The sequence below is a fragment of the Ambystoma mexicanum genome, chromosome 1q (genome assembly GCF_040938575.1).
Source record: "Ambystoma mexicanum isolate Mex_15411 chromosome 1q, UKY_AmexF1_1, whole genome shotgun sequence".
Taxonomy (NCBI): Eukaryota; Metazoa; Chordata; class Amphibia; order Caudata; family Ambystomatidae; genus Ambystoma; species Ambystoma mexicanum.
The window spans coordinates 494409972-494434082 of NC_090922.1; the positions used below are offsets into that span (position 1 = coordinate 494409972).

General features: G+C 44.9%; 1 protein-coding gene across 1 annotated transcript in view; it reads right to left on the reverse strand.

The window, feature by feature from the left end:
- Positions 1-477: 477 nt before the first annotated feature.
- LOC138529468 (uncharacterized) overlaps positions 478-24111 on the reverse strand; it is a 522169-nt gene continuing 498535 nt past the window's right edge. Inside the window, exon 5 of the mRNA XM_069640826.1 lies at positions 478-827. Within this exon, the coding sequence (XP_069496927.1) occupies positions 655-827 (173 nt within the window). The 3' untranslated portion in view covers positions 478-654. The remainder of the gene's footprint in view (positions 828-24111) is intronic.

Consider the following 24111-nt stretch of genomic DNA (forward strand, 5'->3'; position numbering starts at 1 on the left):
CCCTATTGCTGGTGAGTTACAACCAACATACTTAAGTATAGCATAGAGGAGATATATTTAAAGCACTTAAAGTCCGTCAAAGAGTGCACAACTTACTACTTCACATAGCATAAAAGTGCAGAATATTCAGAGAAGATACCCAATCAACGCTCACAGTCTAACACAGACCAATTAACTAACCACCTATATAGGCCAAACTAACTTGTGTCGATATTAGACAGGGCTGAAACCACCCTCATCTATGTCAGTCCAATAGAAAGCAGATACAGCAACTTCCCACGCAAGCACCACACATCAACCGACAACCCACATTTCAGTAGACAGCAAATAACCTTCACACATCACAGAGCACATCAGAGCCATAATCCCAGATTCTGATACTACTATATGGAACAAATAGCTTCTGACCTCTCCGAGATCAACACAGAATAGACAACAACCCTTCTTTTACAGTGTAATGAAGACCACAGACGTATCTGAAGTTATCAAGATTGTTTGTAATTGCAATATCTCCCTTTTTTTCTGAAGCAAGAAAAGACAAAGATGATTCTGCACAATCGAAATAGAAAGGAATTAAAAAGTATAAGACATCACACTCAGCTACTTTTCTAATCATTCTGTATGCAGATTATTTCTATGCCTAATCAAGGTTTGTTACAGGACGTGCCGCCCAGTGTACAGTTGACCCAGGCCAATTTGCTTCAGAACTCGATGGCCTCTGTAATGGTCATTTCTGTGACATTTTCTAGTGTTTTGTCCGGGAAGGTATGGGAAATCTTCCAGACACTTAACGTTAATACAGGCAGCGTATGCAGCTTGGTAAGGCGCTGTAAAGAGAATAAAAAATGTGATTTGAGTGATGCGCTTCAAGCCAAACATTTAATTGTGTATACTAAAGTCAAGTCAATTAATTAAGTAATTTAATTGTAGAGTTACAAAAATGTAAAGTGATATTCATATAAAATCATTTAAAATAAAGGACACAAAACATACACATTATCTATAATCACATTTGTTATTATTTAAGTATAATTACCTATAGTCATTAATATGTACCTCGAATAAACTCCACTGATGAAAGGTAGTGTCACATTTAATAAAAGTCCACCAAACATAATTTCAAATAAAATGAATTTGTTTATGTATGTATTTATTTTTTCAAAACAACTGTTTTTCAAATATCATAATTATATGGAGACTGTTAGGGAGAATTCTCCAAAATGGCTAATTTCCCTTACCTACTGTGTACCCCAGCAGCTTTGCTGGATTTCTAGGATTTATTTTTTTCACCTGGTAAGAGTGTGAGCCTTTTTTCCCACTCTTCCATGTGTTTTGCTGTGTGTGTTTAAAATGCTTGTGTTCACACACTGTGGAGCCTCACCTACTCGATAGGCATAATATGTTTACTGTGGGTCACACAGCACCTTCAGTGCTGTGACCCAGGGTTGTCTTTTCAGACTTCCCACTCAGACTTCATTTTCTGGGACTGACTACTGTCTCCCAGAACATGTAAAGTTGCCATTGACTTTATTAGTCTTTTGAAAACCACAGACGCAGTACAACCTATCTTACATAGAGTACTGGAAAGGGTTACTAGTTATCCCTTTTTGTCAGTTTCTCATGGAACATTGTTTCGTTCCCTTTTCATTGAGTTTTGGCTGGTGGCAGTGGTATCTACCCGATTTTTCCTACCGCGGTTATTTTAAATAGCCGTGGTATTGTTTTAGGCCATCTCAGTAGCCTCGAACTTAAACCCGCTGGGCCATATTTGTTGTAATTTGGTTCTGGGTGGGTCTATTCGCCATTTCTATTTGTAAAGGTCTTTCTCGTGTTTTACTCTGGGCGCCAAACCAGGTTTGGTTCTTTTGTTCCCCGTTCCCTTGACGGGCTTCTGCACAGAAGCCCTCCTTAGGCGCCTGAAAGTCTGGGTAGGCAGGATGTGAGGGAGTGGTTTCAGGACCCCTGCCATGGGTTCCGTTGGTAACCCAAGTCGCATTCCTGTTTGATTGGATAGGTGCCTCTCCTGCCAGGACAGCCACCCTACTGTGTGATTGACAGCTAGGCTGTGTGAATGGGGGAAAACTGCATAAAAAGCAGGTCTCTGGGACTGAGAAGGCAGAGTCGCCACTGGATCGAGAGAACCAAAGAGAAGCTGACAGAAGATGATCTCTACAAGACTGAATCTCCCGGTGAAGCCCTGCTGCGGGTTCCGAATCTCCGAACTTCGGTGACAGGGAAGATCTGCAAGGAATCTTCTCCCCTTGAGCTGGTGGGACCAACCAGTTCGCCAAACTGCAAGCCAGGCCTCCCTCCTCTGGTCGAATTTGCTGTGCACAGGTACAGTGTACCGGATAGCCAGGAGGACCGGACCCTGTTTGGGTTTTAAGGAGCGTACTTTTTATTCATCACTTGGCTCTGCTGCTGGTTTCTTCCCTGGACAGTGCAGCACCCTCCAGTCTTCCTACTTCGTGTCAGTCCGACAGTCGCTTCAGGAACCGTGAGCCTGCAGGACCTGCCAGGAACTTCTGCCTCAGCTACAGCATTCTTCTTCTTTTAAGGTACTGTTCAAACCCGGTTGTTTGTTCCATCCAACCGCGGTGAAAGTGTTTGAAATCTTTCGCCAATCCAAGGGCTTGTCCTTCTCTATTCTTTAAAGTAACTTTTTGCCTGACCAACTTCATTCTGAACCCTTGGCTAACTACCTGAAATGTGTGATCCTCTGTAAAGACCTTTGGTCCATTGACTTTCCTCACTGTAGTTCCCTTTTCTAGATTGTCATGCTTACTTACTTGTTGGTGCTGCTAAACATTTGCCTAACTTTGTCTTTCCCTCCCTTTTAAATTGCTGGAGTGCCATTTTGCTCACACTTCATTTTGAGCTTAACTTGTCCTGAATCTAATGGGGGTGGTGTAGTGTATTAAGATTGTGATTTCTAAACTGCTTGATAATAGTGAAATGTTTTATAACTGATGTGTAAATAAATGTATATTCTTTTACTCAGAAACCTTGAGTCAGTGTTTTTTTGAATCATAGTAATTGCTGTCCTTTGTGTAACTATTGATACTGCTCTCTTTACTCTTGAGATAAGTCAGGCTGCTCAGCCATTGCTACCACTTTACTGTGTTGTACTGTTGGGTGTCCTGACCCACGTTTAAGCTATCATGCTACAACATTTGGTGCTGTGGGCTTAGAAAATTCAAGATGGCGGAAAACCCACATGTGCGCCGAAATCCAGGAAAGCTGCGCAGTTTGTGCGCCCACCAAAATGGTTGCCTCACTTGCCACCCACCAGTGCGAGAATGAAAGGCCGGGTTGCCATGAGGGAAATGGGTTGCCAAAGGAAAAACAGTAGCGCCGGTTAGCTTCTAAGCGCTTTAAAACCACCATTGGACTACCCGCACAGTAGTCTGAAACCATTGGGAATGGCAATGCTGATTGCCAAATGCAACTTAGAATTGTGGGGAATTCATTTGTTAAATCCCAAAAATGGGTGCAGTACCAGTACTCACCACTATCCAAAAGCCGGCGTTTTAAAACCACCCTGTGTTTCTCCGAAGGCAGGCTCAAAATGCCTATTTTCAAACATTACAATATGTGCAAAATATTCACTGAACACCAGCAGACATTTGGCAGAATGGAGTTTTGTGTGCCTACAAAATCTGGGAAATGAAGAGCCCAGAACAATGCTTATAACAAAACTGGCTGAGCTATGGAGTTAGCAGTTTAAGTTGCACTGGATTTAAAGACACTAAAATCGAAAATGTTTAGATTAAATGAGTGACCTATGTTTGGTGTCACATGCCTTTGTAACTGTTGAAATGTCATAGTTTTGCACTTAGAATCAGCATTCTAGCTGCATGTGTAAAATTGCAAGTTAATTTAAAAAGCAACAAAAAACATGACAGTTAGCTGAAAGTCTGGCTTAAGGAACTTGATTTTGCTTGACAACTACCCCCATCAGGAGTGAAACTTGAGTCACAGCTGTGTTCCCAGGACTATCTGCCTTTTTGCTGGCCACACTAAGAATATACCATCTATCTGATAATTGAATTACCTGTGCTCTGCAGGAGAGTGAACAATGCAACTCCCTTCACCCAGGCAGAGGGTTTATTGAGAGGATCATAAATGGCTTCCTCTTGAACAATGAGCCTTTCAGGACCCAAGCAAATCTTATATTGCAGGGGTCGTAAAAGTGGCTTACTCTTGGCAGAAACTGGGAGGGGGAGAAACTGGAGACAGAAGCTGGCTTGGCAGAACTGGATAAACCAGTATTTCTACCTTGTGCTGAGAGGAAACCACACCCCTTTGGAGCCAGAACATAACTTTAAAAAGATGGATCATTCATAGAGCGGACATGTGAAAATTTTATAAATGATACCATAATTCTTGTGATTTTTCTGCCCACAGTTTAAGAGGTTTTTAGAACCGGTGGTATGTTCAGGGGGGTGTCAGCGGAAAAGTGGATATTACTCTAAATGTATGCATGTTAAAAATCTGAAACTTCATCAGTTAATGTCCATACTCCCTGCGCACATGTATGTAAAGTTGGGTCAATGTCAGAAATTGAAAAATCAGTTAAAAAGTCAATTATGTGCCATTTCTGAATGCAAGCTCTTAGAAACAACAGATTTGGACAGAGACATGGCTAAATTCAGCCACACCATGTATATGTAATTTCAAGCAACTGTGTAACTGTGAAATATGTCTTTTGTTATCAAATATAGAATGTGTGCAATCTGACAGAGGAGTGTCCTATCTGCAAGCCATAAAATGACATCACTCTGACACAACTTAGCTTCGCCAATCAAGTGAGGAATGGAAATTTGACCAATGACAAGTGAGAGGGGCAAGTTTAGTTATGACCAACATACCCACCCACTCTCAAAACACATAAAAGCAGACAGACAGGACAGATAGGGACCTTCAATTCCATTTGCTGCAACGCGCTCTGCCGGACCATACAACATCCAGAGATCCAGACTTCAAATTCATCAACCTCCAGAAAGCCAAACTAGAGACTTCAATCTATCCAGAACTAAGAGACCAGACCAGAGAGCGAGCAGTTCCAGAGAATAGACGCTGTGCCCAGAGACCCAGACCAGAGAACCAGAGAGAGCTGACCCAGATCACTGTGAAGTGCAGAGACCAGAGGCGAGTTTAAAACCTGACCAGATCCATGGCGAGGCCCATTTCACTCAAGAATATAGTGTGAGTACCTAGAAAACTGTGCAGAACCAATCTCTTAGTTAAAATAATATAATCCAAGCTATTTTAATCTAAGTAGAACTGCCTCCTAACTGTCACCTGTCATTTGTAAAGCTGTCACCTGTCATTTTCTAGTTGCAAGCTGCACTTGTCTTTTTGAACTTTAAAATTTCAAATCGGAAAAACGACCTTCACAAAATCGCTCATATCTCCGCGACCGTTTGTCTTAGAGACTTGCAATAACTTTCATATGAAAGCTTAGAATCGTGGTTTTCCTACGAACCTAGAACCGCATTCCTACCCCCTAGAGTTTTACCGCAATCGCGGAACACGCATTCGCGAATTTTACCGCGATTTGCAATTTCTTCACGTGTAAAAAGCTGCTGCTGCTTGCCTTCCATTTGCCAGAAATTCGTTTAACCTGCTAATCATTCCTGAATCATTGCAAGAGTGAGCCTGAGCTAATATTAACTAGACACCACTCACCCTGAACCTCTAGAGGGAATCAAAAGCATTTTAGCATATTTTTTAATTCATTGCCAGCACATATCAAAGCAATTTGGGCCTGTGTTTTCAAAACTCCTATCTGTTTTCTGTAGTGTAAGCTTGCTGGGGTGAACTGAATTACAGTTGATTGCATTTCTGAGAACTGTGTGCTTCCTTCCATTTCCTTGCATTGCATCAAGGGGGGGAGGGGATTGCCAGAGAAAAGTGATTACCTTGTTTTGTTGAAATCATATTGAGTATTTTCTGTATTGCATTTTCATTCAAAATTACATCCATTTGAACTCTATAAAGCATTCTCTACCACATTATTCTTCTGTCCATATTTACCAGTGTGCTATCTTATCCATTTCATGTCAACTCATTAGTGATTATAAAGAAGTGTGTTAGTGCCAGATTCTCCGTTGTTAATCTTTATCATATCAGATTAAGTGTGCTATTCAATTATTAATTTATTATAAGGTGTGATATATACATCTCTTGTTTAAATTATCAAATAAACCTTTTAACTTGCAAAACAGAACTACTTCTTGGCTCAGTGGGGTCAGGGGGATTCCAAGAGAGGGGTGTTATATAGGGGTAGTCATCCAGAACGCATGAACTGGACATAAAGATATATCAATAAGGGTTTTCATTCAGTATTATAGACTAGGCGTTGACTTAGCTGTAGTGTTGAATTGAATCCTCTTACAAAGTGGGGGCTCGTGCAGGACGTTTGGGTTAGATCTACCATTTGTGCAGATTAATACAGCGTGCCAGCTGACCAGATACACATATCCGGTCGGATCACCACGCTGTGTTACGCTGTAAAGCACTCCTCATAGGAACGCTCTAAGAAAAAGGTCTGTTTTGCAAAAATAAAATACAAACTTCTGTAAGTCAGGACAGAGACCAATCTCTAGAATGACGACCTTAGTAGACATGAAAATAGCCAGAGAGCACCTCTTACATAAACTATTTGTGAGAGGTGAATGGACTGAACAGGGCCAGGATGCCTGGTTGCAGGCCATCACGCGACAGGTCACTGAAACAGGGTCAGACCTATGGAGAGATCAGGGTCCCCTACATGTGGCCCTGAGTGAACTATACATGGCTCCTAAAGCTAAGGATGAACAAGACAAGATGGCCAGGATAGCAGCATACCTGTACCTATATATGGGAGACATGCAGGATAAATGCACTGAAAGCCAAGATCTGGCAAATAGGCAACAGATGGCATTAGAGAAGGCCCGATCTGATCTGGCCTCTTCTGAGCAGAGGCTGCAGAGGAGCCAGGAGTCAGAAAATGATAGTAGGCAATATATCATTAAAATAAAAGAGGATATGGGCATCCTACAACAGGAAAAGACAGAGCAGGATACCAGATTTCTGGCCCTGCAGAAGGAGCACCAAGACAGTTTGGACTCCTTACTGCAGAACCAGAAAAAGTTGGAGCAACAGATCAATTTCAACAGGGTATGTGCTGAGCAGGTAGTCACCCTGCAAGGCCACCTAGATAGGGAAAAGGCAGAAAGCAATAAACTGATTCTGAAAGACCTGGATACCCAGGCAGAGTTTGATGAAGAGCGCCGGAAAGCTGGTGCCCTTCAAAGGCAGAGGGACGACCTGGCAGCACAGATGCAGGCTCTCAGTCAGGAAAGAGACACTTTAGGCCAGGAAGTCTGCCACTTAAAAAAGGAAATTGAAGAAAATCACCTGGCCCTCCAGGGGCTGGGTGACCTCCAAAAAGAAAACCAGAACTTGGTAGAGCACACCAGAAGGGTGGAAGATGCTCTGGCAAGAAAGAAGCAGGCCGGTAGGGATGGGACTCAGGAGGTAAACCTCCTGCAGCAAAGACTGGCCCAGTTCTCCAGGACCAACCAGGAAGCACAGAGGGAAAATGAGGCCCTCTGTCAACACAATGATAGGCTCCAACAACAGGTAGCGATGCAGGAGAGACTGATAGAGTCTAGTAAGGCCTTGACTGAGGAACTGAAAGCACAAATGCAGGCTCTTGCATTGCAACAGGGAGCAGGGGCGGATAGAGATGAGGTCCGCTGGGAAAGAGAGACTCCTGACCATAACCGCAGGAGCCCTAACACCAGGGGCCTTCATCTCCCCCAGTCCCTGGACTCTACCACCCCCATGTCCCCTGGCGCACATGAGCACAGGGCCACAGGGATGGCGGATTACTATCCAGCTAAGAGTATGGGGCTCATAGGCCAGTACCACTCAGGAATGGAGGGGTGGGCATCCGGGTATGGGCACCCAAGTACAGTACAGTTCAGTGGGGAACCCCGGGAGAGTAGGCCTATTAAGGGCATCCTGAAAACCTCGGCCCAGTTAGGTCAGTGGAGGGGGTACCCATCAAATCCTGGCAGCAAGGAGGAATCTGAAGACTCCTCTGAACTGCGCAGGACACAGGAGACCAGGTCCCCACATTCCGCCAGCCATTCCCAGGCTCGCAGAATCCGGGAAAACCTGGAAGAACAGACGGGAACCTCTGGGAGCAGTGCCTCTGAGTCCGAGGACGAATGGACAAGGGTTACCCGAACCAAAAAGGCCAATAAGGCAAAAAGGGCCTTGCTGAAGGACCCCTTAAAGCAGATTAAGGCGATCAGGAGCGTCATCACGCCTTACCATAAGAACGCTAAGTATTCTGTTTGGGAGCACTTAGAGTTGTTTGAGCAAATGATGGAGACTTTCCATTTGAAGGACAGCCAAAGCTGTATTCAATATGTAAAGTGGACCTTCTCCCCGGAATACTCCAGTTTCTTTGCGGGGCTGGAGGACCAAAATCATTTAAGATGGTCCACCTATAAGGCGGCCATCTTGAAACATTTTTCCATTCATAGAAATCCTCAAGAGGCTCGCAAGGCAGCCTACAATTTGCAATGTGGGGAGGATCAGGCCCCACAAGAATTTGTGCAAGAACTGAAACGTGCTTTTGCGCAGACCACCAGAAGGGTGCGCACAGACAGTAGAGAATTCATCAATACATTTTTTCATGCCTTGCCCAAATACATAATGACCCAGCTCGTGAGGGATTTTCACGAGAAAAGATCTTTAGACTGGGTCCTTGAACAGGCTACCCGGATCTATGAGGTGCAGAAACCGGTAGATAGCAAAAATAATGCTCAGCAAAACCCCAAAGCCAACAGCACCCCTGCTGCTGCCAAGGTGGCAGAGGTAAAGGTCACCCCCGTTTTAGAGTTGGAGATGGGGGGGCCTAAAAACCTACCTGCACCTAATAATGCTAGGCCCAGAAGGTCCTCGGGCCAGTCACAGACAGGGAGCCAGGGAGGCAGCCCCACAAATGGGGTCCCTCGCTCTCCTGATTATGTAAGTCCCCGTTACAAGGGAAATCGACCCATCCTGGGTTATGTGTGGACTCCTCCAGCCCAAGGGGGGGGATCCAGCCAAGCACCTAACCCAGGGAACTTCCCTCCCAACTTCCCACAGGAGGGCAGAAATTCTCCAAATCCTGGGCAGAACTTTTTCCCCAGGTATCCACCCAATTTCCAACCCCAAAATCATCCATCCTTCTTTCCCCAATTCCCTGAGCCCAGACAACCTAATCCGGGAGAGGGGAGGCCAAGGGTGGAGGGGTACCCAAATCTTCCCAACCCGGGGTATTACCAGAGGAGGGACAGCTACCCTTCCTGGGATCAGCCCAGGGGAGAAAACAGGGCCCCGTATCAGCCTGAGCGGGTTTCCCAGTTAGAGCGCCAGGTTCAAAACATGGCGCGGGATCTGGGTCACATACTGAGGGCTCAGCAGAACCCTCAGACCGGCATGCCGGCGCAGAACGCACCCAACTCTGGACCTGGTGCCCCAGAACAATGACGGGGGCAGCACCCCGATAACTCACCGGTTCCCAGGGAGGAGGCACAAAGGGAAGGGGGGTGTAAAGCCTTGGAGGAAGCTTCCTTCCTCACTTATAAACAGCCCCTGGAAACCCAGGAACCGGAAACAAAATCTCTTGCCCCTGAAAGTCTGCCTCCTAAGGAGCAGAGGGGGGGTAGGAGAAACAAAAGACCCAAACAGACTCAGTTTGAGGAGGAGGTACAGATCTTCCAATTTGAGGGAGAGGGATCCTCAGAGGATCCTGGGAAAGGGATCTTCTCCTTCAGAGAGGGGGGAACTCCTCCCAAAGAAAAATGGGTCCGTAGGGATGCAAATCCAGACTGGGGAGATGTGGAGACTGAGCTACCGCCGCCCACCATCTCATCCCAGAACCAACAGCAAGAAAATCCCCTGGTTCAAACCCATCCTGGTGACTGCCTCCAAAAAGGGGGGGGCGGCCCAGAACCGGAGCCAGGGGAACCCACAATGGCTCTGATCTCCAGTTGCCAACTTTTTCTTTCAGATTCCCAAGGCTCTCCACAGAATTCAGCCCAAAATTCTTCTCTCGCGATGTCCAAAACCAGAAAATTAGCCCACCAGTTGTCCAAAAATGTACATTATCTGTGCCCCCTTGAGGAGAAGGAGGGAAGATATTATGCCCCGGTACAAGTACAGGGGCAGGGTACAATCTCGGCACTGGTGGACACTGGATCTCAAGCTACCCTTCTGTCCAGAAGGGCCTTTGACGAACTGAATGCAGGAAGGGGAGAGAATTACCAAATTCCTCTCACCTCTCTTCCTGGGCAACTCCAGAACTTTGACGGGAAGGAAATTCCCGTCGAGGGGACGGCAGATTTGGACATTAAAATTGGGCGACATAAGTTGAAACACCAGGTCATAGTTGTGACCCCAGAGGGCACCCCTTGTTTACTAGGGAATGACCTCCTGAGAAGGTTGTCACCCCTAATAGATTGCGTAAACAAGGTCCTCTGGACCCAGACTAGCCGACCAATAAAATTAAAACAGAGTGTCAACCATGTTAGTTTAAATGGCACCTGCCACATGGTTGAACAAAAATCTGACCAAGTAGAATTTCACTTCCAGAATAACCAGATTCCAGACGTGACAGTAATAGCAGTAGGACAACAGACTGGTGATGGGGGGTCCTCTCTATTTCTGAAAATCAACCTTCCTTCCAGTCTAAAGTGGTATTCCACGCTGGAAGGAAACACTCTGAAATTCTATACCAATCCACAATCTGAAACTCCCACTCCTATAGTCCAGAAAGATGTGAAATCAGCTCAGAGCCTGGCTGAGATTCAGCAAATTGGAGAGCAGTTGTTCATCCCTGTTCAGTTAAATGATGGGAAGGACTCTGTTCTGGCTCGAGTGTGTGTGAACAACGGTAAGAGCTTCATCAGCGAAGCCTTGTTCCGCCAACTCCCAAAAGATCCAGCCATTCCCACCTTCAAACTGATAGACAAATGGGAAATGGACCTGGAAGCACCTAATTCCAAACATCTCCTGCCAAGCAGGTGTATGCTCAAAATCTCCATTGGCAACAAGAGCATTGTCCATAATTGTTGGGACGTGCGAGACGTCCCTGCCGCCTTTTACTTAGGCAGTGACATTCTCAATCGCTTTGCCATTAGTTTGGACCTAATAAACTTCAAAGCTTGGTCCCGATTAGCGGATAATCCCATGGGCTTTGATGATCCAGAAAAAGCATTTAGGTCAGCTCAATTGCTACCTTATGCAGTTGAAATTCAGGTTAAAGAGGAAGTCACCATCCCAGAAAGGACCCGACAATTCTCCCTGGAAGTGAAAGTTAAAAGGGGACAAGAGTTGAAAAACCCTGATGCTTACATACATCTAAATGCTTCTCTCCAACAGCAAGGGTTGGGGGTAAACCCAACACCATTAGTCAACATAGAACATGACACCATTCCAATAGAGGTGGATAACAGCGACTTAAAGAGTATTACTCTAGCCGCAGGCACCATTATTGGAATGGCGGTTGATGACCGACATTTCTCCATTGATCTTAGAAATGAACTGTTAGGACCAATCCCCAAGGACTGTTTTGACAGTGACAGTGAGGACAAAACAACACCAGACAGGATTTTTACCCGGCATGGGGGGAACTTCCTGGTGTACACTTCTTGCCCTTATGGTAAGGAAGATGTGACTTGTGACTTCAGGAGGGATGAGGTGATTTTCCAGGTCCATGAGGGCTGCCTTTCCCACCTGAAACCTCCAGTCCAAATCAGCACTCTGACCAGGGACTTCTCCACCCAGCTGGAGGAGGCCGCTGAGATAGCCAAACCAGAAGTCTTTCCAGGCTTCAGGCAGATGGTGGAAGAGAGAGTCAACCTAGCTGATGCCTGTGTGACTCTGGAACAGAAGCAAAAGTTGAAACAAGTTTTCTTGGATTTCCAAGATCTCTTTGCGGTAGACTCATATGACTGTGGTCGCACCGACATCCACACAACCACAATCCCCACGGACCCTGGCATGACTCCTGTGTTTGTGAAGCAATATCGCTTGCCTCTCGCATCAATGGAGTCCCTTACTGAAATAATTAAGAACCTTGAGTCCAGGGGAATAATCCGTCCAGTCCACAGCACCTTCAATAACCCGGTGCTGGGAATATTGAAGCCAAACGGCCAGTGGAGACTCTGCGCCGACCTTAGGGAGCTCAACAAACGGGTCCATACTTCCCGATGGCCTCTGCCCTACATTGACCAAGGGCTGGCCCAGATTCAGGGGTCACAGGTATTCACTGCAATAGACCTGACCAATGGATACTGGACCGTGCCTGTCAGCAGGGAGGACCAATACAAACTGGCTTTTACCTTTGGGGGCCAGCAGTACACATGGACCCGGACTCCCTTCGGATACCTCAACTCCGGCAATGAATTCAACATTTTCCTACATAAGGCCATCCCCGACCTGGGTGCGAGGGGTAACCTGGCTTATGTAGATGATGTCCTCATCAAAAGTTCATCTGTGGAGGAACACATAGCGGAGATCCGTTATGTTCTGACACAGTTGAGGGCCGCCGGAGCAAAACTTTCCTTTCAGAAAGCACAGTGGTGTAGAACCCGTGTTAATTTCTTGGGGCATGAGATTACTCCTCAGGGCCTCTGTCCCCAGGAAAAGAAAGTGGAAGCACTTCAGAAACTGAAAGACCCCACAACTCTGCGGGAACTAAGGAGCCTCCTTGGACTGACTAATTACAGCAGAAAGTTCATTGAGGGCTACGCAGAGATCACCAGACCCCTGATTCATCTCCTGAAGGGGGGGGTCAAGTGGGAATGGGGTCCAGAACAAGCCGAGGCGGTAAAACAACTGAAAAGAAGCCTCTCACAAGCGCCTTGCCTAGCTTACCCTGTCAGAAACAAGGAGTTCTTCCTGGAGACAGGGTTCTCTAATACGTGCTTGACGGCAGTATTATACCAAAAGCATGACAAGGTCAATAAAGTAATCTCCTATGCGAGCAAAACTTTATCCTCTGTGGAGGAAAAATTCAACGATTGTGAGAAGGCACTCCTGGCAACGGTGTGGGCATTGAAGAATTACCGCCCGTTTATCCAGGGGGAACACATCATAGTGGAGACTCCACACCAGCCTCTGCAATATCTCCAAAGTGACAGAATCCGGGCCGGAAATGTGAGTAATTCCCGAATTACTTCCTGGATTCTGTCAATGCAAGGCTTTCCTGTGGAGGTCAGATATGGCCAAAACAAGAAGAGTCCCCTCGCGCAAGGTCTGGCTGACTTGCATGATTGTGCCAGAGAAAACTGTCTCGAGGACGAAAGTCTAAAAATAAAGGACAACATGGAGGCATACCTTAATTCCCCCCACAAAGTCTTTGAAGAAGACAAGTGTGAGGGAATGCCCACTGTGTATGTGGATGGATGCTCTTACCATGTTGACAACAACGGGGAGAAAGAACTGGTGGCTGGCGTAGGGAATGCATGGGTGAATGAGTCCCCAGAACCCTCCGCTGGATACAAAATTTGTCCCCGAAGTAGTCAGGTGGCAGAATTGATGGCTGTGCATCAGGCCATCCTCACTGCTGTCCAGCATCAACTCCACGAACTGGTCATAATCACAGATTCGGATTATGTACGGAACGGGATCGTGGAGCACCTGGTTAATTGGAAAACCAGAGGCATGTTATGTGCTAACAACAAACCCTTGAAACATGGGAAGTTGATCCAAAACATTGATGATCTGGTCACATCGAATGGGATGACCATCTATTGGAAAAAGATCAAGGGTCATTCCAAAGTAGAGGGACCAGACAAAACTGGAAATGACTTAGCTGATCAGTTGGCCAAAACCGGGGCCATCCAAGGGGATCTAATTGAGATTGAGTCCCTGTTGGGGGAAATCCAGGTCACAGCTATCACTAGGTCCCAGACAAATGCTCACAACGACCTTTCAATTGCACAATGGAGCAAGGAGACTCCTGATGCTGATTTGATTACAGCTCAGAAGGGGGATCCAATTATTGGTAAGTTTTACCAGCACCTTGAGGACCCTGAGAACTTTCCCCTGACGGATACCGATTACATTGGGAAAGAGGACCTAAGAGTGTTGATGAAATGTCCAAAAATGTTCCGAATCCAAGACGGTTTGCTGGTAAGGAAATCCAAAGCTGGCCACGATCAGTGGGTGGTTCCTACCTCATTCCGAAGCCTGATGTTAAGTCACGCCCATGATGCGGCCACTGCCGGTCACAGGGGGTTTCACACAACATTGGAAATCTTAAGAGAGGTTGCATACTGGCCACACATGGGGCAGGACCTCGACCAATACTTGAAGGGGTGTCTTGTGTGTGCACAATTTCAGCCATCATCCCTCACACACCGTGCGCCTCTCCAAAAGAGGGGGATGACACTGCCATGGTCAGATTTACAAATCGACTTCGTAGGCCCCGTGATTCGCTCGGCTAGGGGGAATAAGTACATGTTGACTGTGACATGCTTGTTTACCAAGTGGGTGGAATGTCTCCCAGCCCCAAATTGCAAGGCAGAAACTGCAGCTGCCTTGATGATTAACCACATCTTTTCCCGTTTTGGTCTACCTCAAAGGATTGAGTCAGACAGAGGTAGCCACTTCACCAGTGAAGTAATGACAAAGATGTGGGAGATATTGGGGGTCAAGAGAAAGCTGCATATTGCTTATAGACCAGCTTCTTCTGGGGCAGTAGAGAGATATAACCGGACAATTGTGAGCATATTAAAGAAGTTTGTGGCAGATTCTGGGCCAAGTTGGGATATCCAATTACCTCTGGTCCTAATGGCCATCAGATCTACCCCTTCATCTGCAACCAAAATGTCACCGTTTGAGTTGATGACTGGGCGCAAGATGGTGCTTCCTCAGCATTTGCTCTACAGGACCCAAGAGCAGACACTGATAAATGCCTCCACTACTCATGAGTATGTAGAGAATTTAAGGAAACACCTCCAACATGCTTTTGCTTATGCTCAGCGGAATCTAGAAAGATCAGCTGATAGCATGAAGACCCATTATGACCTGAAAACTTCCAGGAAGGAATATCAGGTGGGAGACCGGGTCTATCTATACAACTTCCAAAGGAACCAGGCCAAGCAGCGCAAATTTTTGCCTACATGGAAAGGACCCTTTGAGATCATAGACAAAATCTCCCCTGTGGCCTACAAAATCCACATCCCCAAAGGTCCTTTGGCAGAGGGAGAAGACAAGTGGGTCCACATAAACCAGTTGAAATGTTGCCATCCCAGGCACACTCTGCAACAACTGGAGGAATCCTCTGGAATCCTAGCGGGTACTGTCTCAGACTAATTCAGTTCCAATCATAAAACATACCACATCTAGTCTCTAAAATACTGTGATTTGCATGAAACTGTCTCTTAGTTATACTGTTTTTTTTTCAAAATAAGAATGTAATGTTTCGTTGTGATGAAATGCATATGCTGCCCCACTATCTCAACAGTGGTGGAAAAACGTCTATGAGTAGGTATTGCCGCTCTTCCTTTGTCGTCCTAGGAGAAAGAAAACCTGAAGACGGGCCAAGGAGGACGATCCGGAGACCGGGAACGAAGATCCAATGGGCCCAGTGGACCGCCCAATATTCCCATCAGGACCGGCGAGGAGGACCGATCGATCAGTACCGGATGGAGAAGAAGATGCTGAACTGTGCCATCTACAGAGTAGGAAGAAGATTATGCGGACAGACCGGTGCGTGGGTCAAAACCCTTGGGCACGCGACTCCCCATCGACTCAAATTCAAAGTGCAGTCGCGTGGGGGGGGCTTGTTGGGTGTCCTGACCCACGTTTAAGCTATCATGCTACAACATTTGGTGCTGTGGGCTTAGAAAATTCAAGATGGCGGAAAACCCACATGTGCGCCGAAATCCAGGAAAGCTGCGCAGTTTGTGCGCCCACCAAAATGGTTGCCTCACTTGCCACCCACCAGTGCGAGAATGAAAGGCCGGGTTGCCATGAGGGAAATGGGTTGCCAAAGGAAAAACAGTAGCGCCGGTTAGCTTCAAAGCGCTTTAAAACCACCATTGGACTACCCGCACAGTAGTCTGAAACCATTGGGAATGGCAATGCTGATTGCCAAATGCAACTTAGAATTGTGGGGAATTCATTTGTTAAATCCCAAAAATGGGTGCAGTACCAGTACTCACCACTATCCAAAAGCCGGCGTTTTAAAACCACCCTGTGTTTCTCCGAAGGCAGGCTCAAAATGCCTATTTTCAAACATTACAATATGTGCAAAATATTCACTGAACACCAGCAGACATTTGGCAGAATGGAGTTTTGTGTGCCTACAAAATCTGGGAAATGAAGAGCCCAGAACAATGCTTATAACAAAACTGGCTGAGCTATGGAGTTAGCAGTTTAAGTTGCACTGGATTTAAAGACACTAAAATCGAAAATGTTTAGATTAAATGAGTGACCTATGTTTGGTGTCACATGCCTTTGTAACTGTTGAAATGTCATAGTTTTGCACTTAGAATCAGCATTCTAGCTGCATGTGTAAAATTGCAAGTTAATTTAAAAAGCAACAAAAAACATGACAGTTAGCTGAAAGTCTGGCTTAAGGAACTTGATTTTGCTTGACAACTACCCCCATCAGGAGTGAAACTTGAGTCACAGCTGTGTTCCCAGGACTATCTGCCTTTTTGCTGGCCACACTAAGAATATACCATCTATCTGATAATTGAATTACCTGTGCTCTGCAGGAGAGTGAACAATGCAACTCCCTTCACCCAGGCAGAGGGTTTATTGAGAGGATCATAAATGGCTTCCTCTTGAACAATGAGCCTTTCAGGACCCAAGCAAATCTTATATTGCAGGGGTCGTAAAAGTGGCTTACTCTTGGCAGAAACTGGGAGGGGGAGAAACTGGAGACAGAAGCTGGCTTGGCAGAACTGGATAAACCAGTATTTCTACCTTGTGCTGAGAGGAAACCACACCCCTTTGGAGCCAGAACATAACTTTAAAAAGATGGATCATTCATAGAGCGGACATGTGAAAATTTTATAAATGATACCATAATTCTTGTGATTTTTCTGCCCACAGTTTAAGAGGTTTTTAGAACCGGTGGTATGTTCAGGGGGGTGTCAGCGGAAAAGTGGATATTACTCTAAATGTATGCATGTTAAAAATCTGAAACTTCATCAGTTAATGTCCATACTCCCTGCGCACATGTATGTAAAGTTGGGTCAATGTCAGAAATTGAAAAATCAGTTAAAAAGTCAATTATGTGCCATTTCTGAATGCAAGCTCTTAGAAACAACAGATTTGGACAGAGACATGGCTAAATTCAGCCACACCATGTATATGTAATTTCAAGCAACTGTGTAACTGTGAAATATGTCTTTTGTTATCAAATATAGAATGTGTGCAATCTGACAGAGGAGTGTCCTATCTGCAAGCCATAAAATGACATCACTCTGACACAACTTAGCTTCGCCAATCAAGTGAGGAATGGAAATTTGACCAATGACAAGTGAGAGGGGCAAGTTTAGTTATGACCAACATACCCACCCACTCTCAAAACACATAAAAGCAGACAGACAGGACAGATAGGGACCTTCAATTCCATTTGCTGCAACGCGCTCTGCCGGACCATACAACATCCAGAGATCCAGACTTCAAATTCATCAACCTCCAGAAAGCCAAACTAGAGACTTTAATCTATCCAGAACTAAGAGACCAGACCAGAGAGCGAGCAGTTCCAGAGACCAGACGCTGTGCCCAGAGACCCAGACCAGAGAACCAGAGAGAGCTGACCCAGATCACTGTGAAGTGCAGAGACCAGAGGCGAGTTTAAAACCTGACCAGATCCATGGCGAGGCCCATTTCACTCAAGAATATAGTGTGAGTACCTAGAAAACTGTGCAGAACCAATCTCTTAGTTAAAATAATATAATCCAAGCTATTTTAATCTAAGTAGAACTGCCTCCTAACTGTCACCTGTCATTTGTAAAGCTGTCACCTGTCATTTTCTAGTTGCAAGCTGCACTTGTCTTTTTGAACTTTAAAATTTCAAATCGGAAAAACGACCTTCACAAAATCGCTCATATCTCTGCGACCGTTTGTCTTAGAGACTTGCAATAACTTTCATATGAAAGCTTAGAATCGTGGTTTTCCTACGAACCTAGAACCGCATTCCTACCCCCTAGAGTTTTACCGCAATCGCGGAACACGCATTCGCGAATTTTACCGCGATTTGCAATTTCTTCACGTGTAAAAAGCTGCTGCTGCTTGCCTTCCATTTGCCAGAAATTCGTTTAACCTGCTAATCATTCCTGAATCATTGCAAGAGTGAGCCTGAGCTAATATTAACTAGACACCACTCACCCTGAACCTCTAGAGGGAATCAAAAGCATTTTAGCATATTTTTTAATTCATTGCCAGCACATATCAAAGCAATTTGGGCCTGTGTTTTCAAAACTCCTATCTGTTTTCTGTAGTGTAAGCTTGCTGGGGTGAACTGAATTACAGTTGATTGCATTTCTGAGAACTGTGTGCTTCCTTCCATTTCCTTGCATTGCATCAAGGGGGGGAGGGGATTGCCAGAGAAAAGTGATTACCTTGTTTTGTTGAAATCATATTGAGTATTTTCTGTATTGCATTTTCATTCAAAATTACATCCATTTGAACTCTATAAAGCATTCTCTACCACATTATTCTTCTGTCCATATTTACCAGTGTGCTATCTTATCCATTTCATGTCAACTCATTAGTGATTATAAAGAAGTGTGTTAGTGCCAGATTCTCCGTTGTTAATCTTTATCATATCAGATTAAGTGTGCTATTCAATTATTAATTTATTATAAGGTGTGATATATACATCTCTTGTTTAAATTATCAAATAAACCTTTTAACTTGCAAAACAGAACTACTTCTTGGCTCAGTGGGGTCAGGGGGATTCCAAGAGAGGGGTGTTATATAGGGGTAGTCATCCAGAACACATGAACTGGACATAAAGATATATCAATAAGGGTTTTCATTCAGTATTATAGACTAGGCGTTGACTTAGCTGTAGTGTTGAATTGAATCCTCTTACAGTACAGGCTTGTACCAAAGGTGAATTTGTACTGTCAATTTGGTGTCCTAATTGTCTGGGGTGTTCCCAAAGGGTACTGCATATAATTCTTCCTAACACAGACTTTGGGCCTCATTACACGGACGGCGGTAAGGGTTAACGGTCACCGTTAATGGTACCGGTGCCCGTTAACCCTTACCGTCTTACTACGAGATTCCTTTGCGGGTTGGAGAATTTAACACCTGCTTTTTGCAGGCGTTAAAAACCAACCCGCAAAGGGACCAGGGAGCTAATTACTGTACCGCAATTTGCGGGGCCGTAATTAGCACATTCCCCATTCCCATTATGCCATATGGGGCAAAAATGGGAATGGGGAAGGGCAATGGGGAAAGGGGGAATTACCGCCCCACCAACCTTGGAATAGGGCGGTAATTCCCCTTTCCACCAAGGCGGTGCCGGTAGTTTACCGGCATGGACCAAGGTGCTAATAGCACCTTGGTCCACCGCCGTCTGTGTAATGAGGCCCTTTGTGCTAGTGTCTTGCTTTGCCGAAAGCACTGAGGCGCTTAAGTGTAAGCCCGGTGTGAACATGATCAGACTGTTTTGATTGGATCAAGATTTGGTGTGAACATAATCAGAATGTTTTGATTGGATCAAGCTTTCGGAACTTCTTTCGAGATTCAGTCAGGGAGATTTGACCCATTCTATGTACACTATTTTAAATAGTGCATGCATTGTTCGAATTCATGATCATTGTTGGAGTCTTGGAGGAAAAAGTAGAGGCAGGTGGTTTCTAGAATATTTGAGTGAGCGTTAGGCAATCAAAATGAATTGATGTGAGGGAGAGCTAGGCCATTAAAATAGTTTTTATTTGAGGAAGGCAAAAATCAGATAGGCCATCTTCTTCTTTCTATTAGGAAGGAAAGAATCCCATTGATCACCTTGCATGCCATACGCATATATAACATGTCTTCTAGTGACTAGGGAGTGAGGAGAAAATCCCAAAATTGTTTGGAGTCAGGTAGGAGATTAAATTAATTTGCTATAAGCTATGAGCACCACACAACGTGGGTGATAATAGGCAGCGCTGAGATGCCTGTGGGTTTGTAGCGTTATATAAATGCAAATTATTATTATTATTATTATTATTATTATTATTATTATTATTATTATTATTATTATTATTATTATCATTATTGTTGTTATTTTAATAACCCAGAGAGCCATATTTTTTTAATGAGACACAATATTAGTTGCAGTGAAAAAAGTAATAGAGGAAGTTATAGACATTTTTTTTAAAGTTTTTATTTCACAAAAGTACAAAATAAACATAACAATGTTAAAAATACAATCTACTAGAATATGGTTTTTAAAAAAACGTTTGATCTTCTCAAGGATAAAGCATGTTCGATAAAACCACAAATAGAATGGGGGTCCTGTTCTTACAGGGAACAGAAAACACCAATATCTTGGCCTCAGCTAATGTGTGAACAATACCCAATCTAAAAATAGGAAGAAGGAACTTTCTTCTGGGCATGTTCAAAATAGGCCAAAAAATAAAAGAATGAGTTGGATCTTCCACAGTAATGCCATCACAACAACAAAAAGGGCCATGGTCTGTGTCTTACTGCTAGACCAATTAGCCACTACAGAGGCTGGTGGTAGCCCGTTTACTCTAAACTAAAATGCCCCTATAATGGGTTAGAAACCAGCTGGCCTAGTTAACCAAACTCGGTTGTGGACTATGCTCCAGGAAATATCAAACCATGGGCTATTCAAGCTCACAACTTTGCTGAGTTAAATCTTTTTCATGTATAAAAGCATCTTTACATTTTGGTATGACAACTGCCCCTTCCTCAAAGGGCCTAATAAGTGTATTACACAATTCCATCGAGGACAAGACCTGCTTTATATATTGCAGCCATGGGCTACGGCCGCCCACCTCTGATGTCAGCAGATCCTGTATGATTTGATGTGTAAAATGATCATCACATTCCCGAGTGTGCCACAATCTTGCCCATAGTAGCAGCAGTTTCATATTTAAAGTATCATAAATATAGCCTCAGTCGGTTTCCAAGTGCAGCAAGTATGCAGGAGCACCGGTCGATAATCCATATAAACAACGCAGGAAATAATTCCCCTTCATTGGTTTGGGAATATAGGAGAGTGGCATCACACTCCTGCCCCAAATCCAGCAGTTGTCATGGCTTTAGCATTATAAATTGGATGAATCGTCTCACAAGAGCAGTCATTCCGGATTTTAGTAAATTGCAAGACAGCACTGACCACTTGTGTAAATGTTGTGGTACAATTAGACACCCCAGAGCCCCAACCCATGATGTTCTTCATATGAATCCCCAAATACAGGAATTCTTTCACCCATTCCAGACTCCCCGTAGCTTAAAAAATCATTGGTAGTTTGCCCTTGTGGGGACCCACACACGCTTCACCCACACACCCATCACCCTTGATTTAGCAGTATCAAGATTCCGATAAGGGGCTGCCATAACGTCAGCAAAACCAGGAGCCAGAAGCTGCAAGGGAAGGTGTGTGGGCAAGTAATACAACATCACCAAAACCAGAAGCCAGAAGCTGCAAGGTAAGGTGTGTGGGCAAGTAATACAACATCAGCAAAACCAGAAGCCAGGAGCAAGGTAAGGTGTGTGGGCAAGTAATACAACACCAGCAAAACCAGAAGCCAGAAGCTGCAAGGGAAGGTGTGTGGGCAAGTAATACAACATCAGCAAAACCAGAAGCCAGAAGCTGCAAGGGAAGGTGTGTGGGCAAGTAATTCAACATCAGCAAAACCAGAAGCCAGAAGCTGCAAGGTAAGGTGTGTGGGCAAGTAATACAACATCAGCAAAACCAGAAGCCAGAAGCTGCAAGGGAAGATGTGTGGGCAAGTAATACAACATCAGCAAAACCAGAAGCTGCAAGGTAAGGTGTGTGGGAAAGTAATACAACATCAGCAAAACCAGAAGCCAGAAGCTGCAAGGTAAGGTGTGTGGGAAAGTAATACAACATCAGCAAAACCAGAAGCCAGAAGCTGCAAGGTAAGGTGTGTGGGAAAGTAATACAACATCAGCAAAACCAGAAGCCAGAAGCTGCAAGGTAAGGTGTTGGGAAAGTAATACAACATCAGCAAAACCAGAAGCCAGAAGCTGCAAGGTAAGGTGTGTGGGCAAGTAATACAATATCAGCAAAACCAGAAGCCAGGAGCAAGGTAAGGTGTGTGGGCAAGTAATACAGCATCAGCAAAACCAGAAGCCAGAAGCTGCAAGGGAAGGTGTGTGGGCAAGTAATACAACATCAGCAAAACCAGAAGTCAGAAGCTGCAAGGGAAGGTGTGTGGGCAAGTAATACAACATCAGCAAAACCAGAAGCCAGAAGCTGCAAGGTAAGGTGTGTGGGCAAGTAATACAATATCAGCAAAACCAGAAGCCAGGAGCAAGGTAAGGTGTGTGGGCAAGTAATACAGCATCAGCAAAACCAGAAGCCAGAAGCTGCAAGGGAAGGTGTGTGGGCAAGTAATACAACATCAGCAAAACCAGAAGCCAGAAGCTGCAAGGTAAGGTGTGTGGGCAAGTAATACAATATCAGCAAAACCAGAAGCCAGGAGCAAGGTAAGGTGTGTGGGCAAGTAATACAGCATCAGCAAAACCAGAAGCCAGAAGCTGCAAGGGAAGGTGTGTGGGCAAGTAATACAACATCAGCAAAACCAGAAGTCAGAAGCTGCAAGGGAAGGTGTGTGGGCAAGTAATACAACATCAGCAAAACCAGAAGCCAGAAGCTGCAAGGTAAGGTGTGTGGGCAAGTAATACGACATTGTCCAATGCACAGATATGTCTGCCTGCGCACATTGCAGTATCTGAGATTACGGCATGCAAATCACCTAATAAAGAATTAGTATAACGGTTGAACCGCAGCAGTGCCAGGATACAACCCTGCCTGACACCTCATGTGGATTGGAGAGCCTGGGAGAGCTCACTGGTGCTAGATATACGCGGCTTTGCTTTCCTTTATTCTTTATTCCAAGAAGACAACTCTCCCCCTCCATACCACTGATACTCTTCCCTCTCCACTCTACTGCTACCTCACTCTTGCACTACACTACTAGTCTCCCCTCTCCACTTCCCTACTACGCTCCCCTCCATTACTACTCTCCACTCTTCTACTACTATTCCACTCCATAATGGCCCAGTAATCCCAGGAAGTGGGGAACAGTGATGAGGCACAGATTGCATAAACACAGCTTTAATGCAATGCAAATAATTTCCGGGAGGTCAGCCAGCCTCGTGAGACTGGAAAACATAAACTCTCGACACGCCCACATCAGGCAGTAGCATTTCAAGCTAAAAAACACAACATTAGAATACATTTGAGACAATAGGTACATGCTGATTCCACCCCACCTTCTAGCTCCTGCCTATACACATCTATTTAAGTCAGCATACATTGTCCTACTCTGATTGGTAAGTACAGTAGCATGTTACTTTCTATATGCATCCCACCGCAGATGACCTAATCATGTGCACTTAGTAAGAAGAGTGAAACCTGCCCTCCTCTGCAGCAAACTGGCAGAAAACTCACGTTAATAATATTCATGAAGCTAATACCTCCTCTTACGTTCATGACGTTGAACCTATTTATAATTACTGCTGTGCTCTCTCCTCTTTCCTATACTAATCCTCCCTCAACTCCTTCCTCCTCTACCCTTTCTCCTTCCACTCTGTCAATCCCCCTTTCACCCACTCCCTATACACCCACTACTTCTTTCACTCCCACAACATGCACTCACATTCACAATAGAATATCACTTTTGCTCATCAACCACCAGCTAAATATTCTAGGAAATGCCTCGCCCTCTTCAACACCATCCTTCCTCCATCTGGTCTCTTGGTGTACCTCCTCAGACCTGACCTAAATAACCCACACATTCCTGTTTACTTCTTACCTTTTTCATCCTCTCTCTCCTTTTCCTCTTGAAGTGTCCCTTCTGGTTCCCTGGACCAATCAGTTAG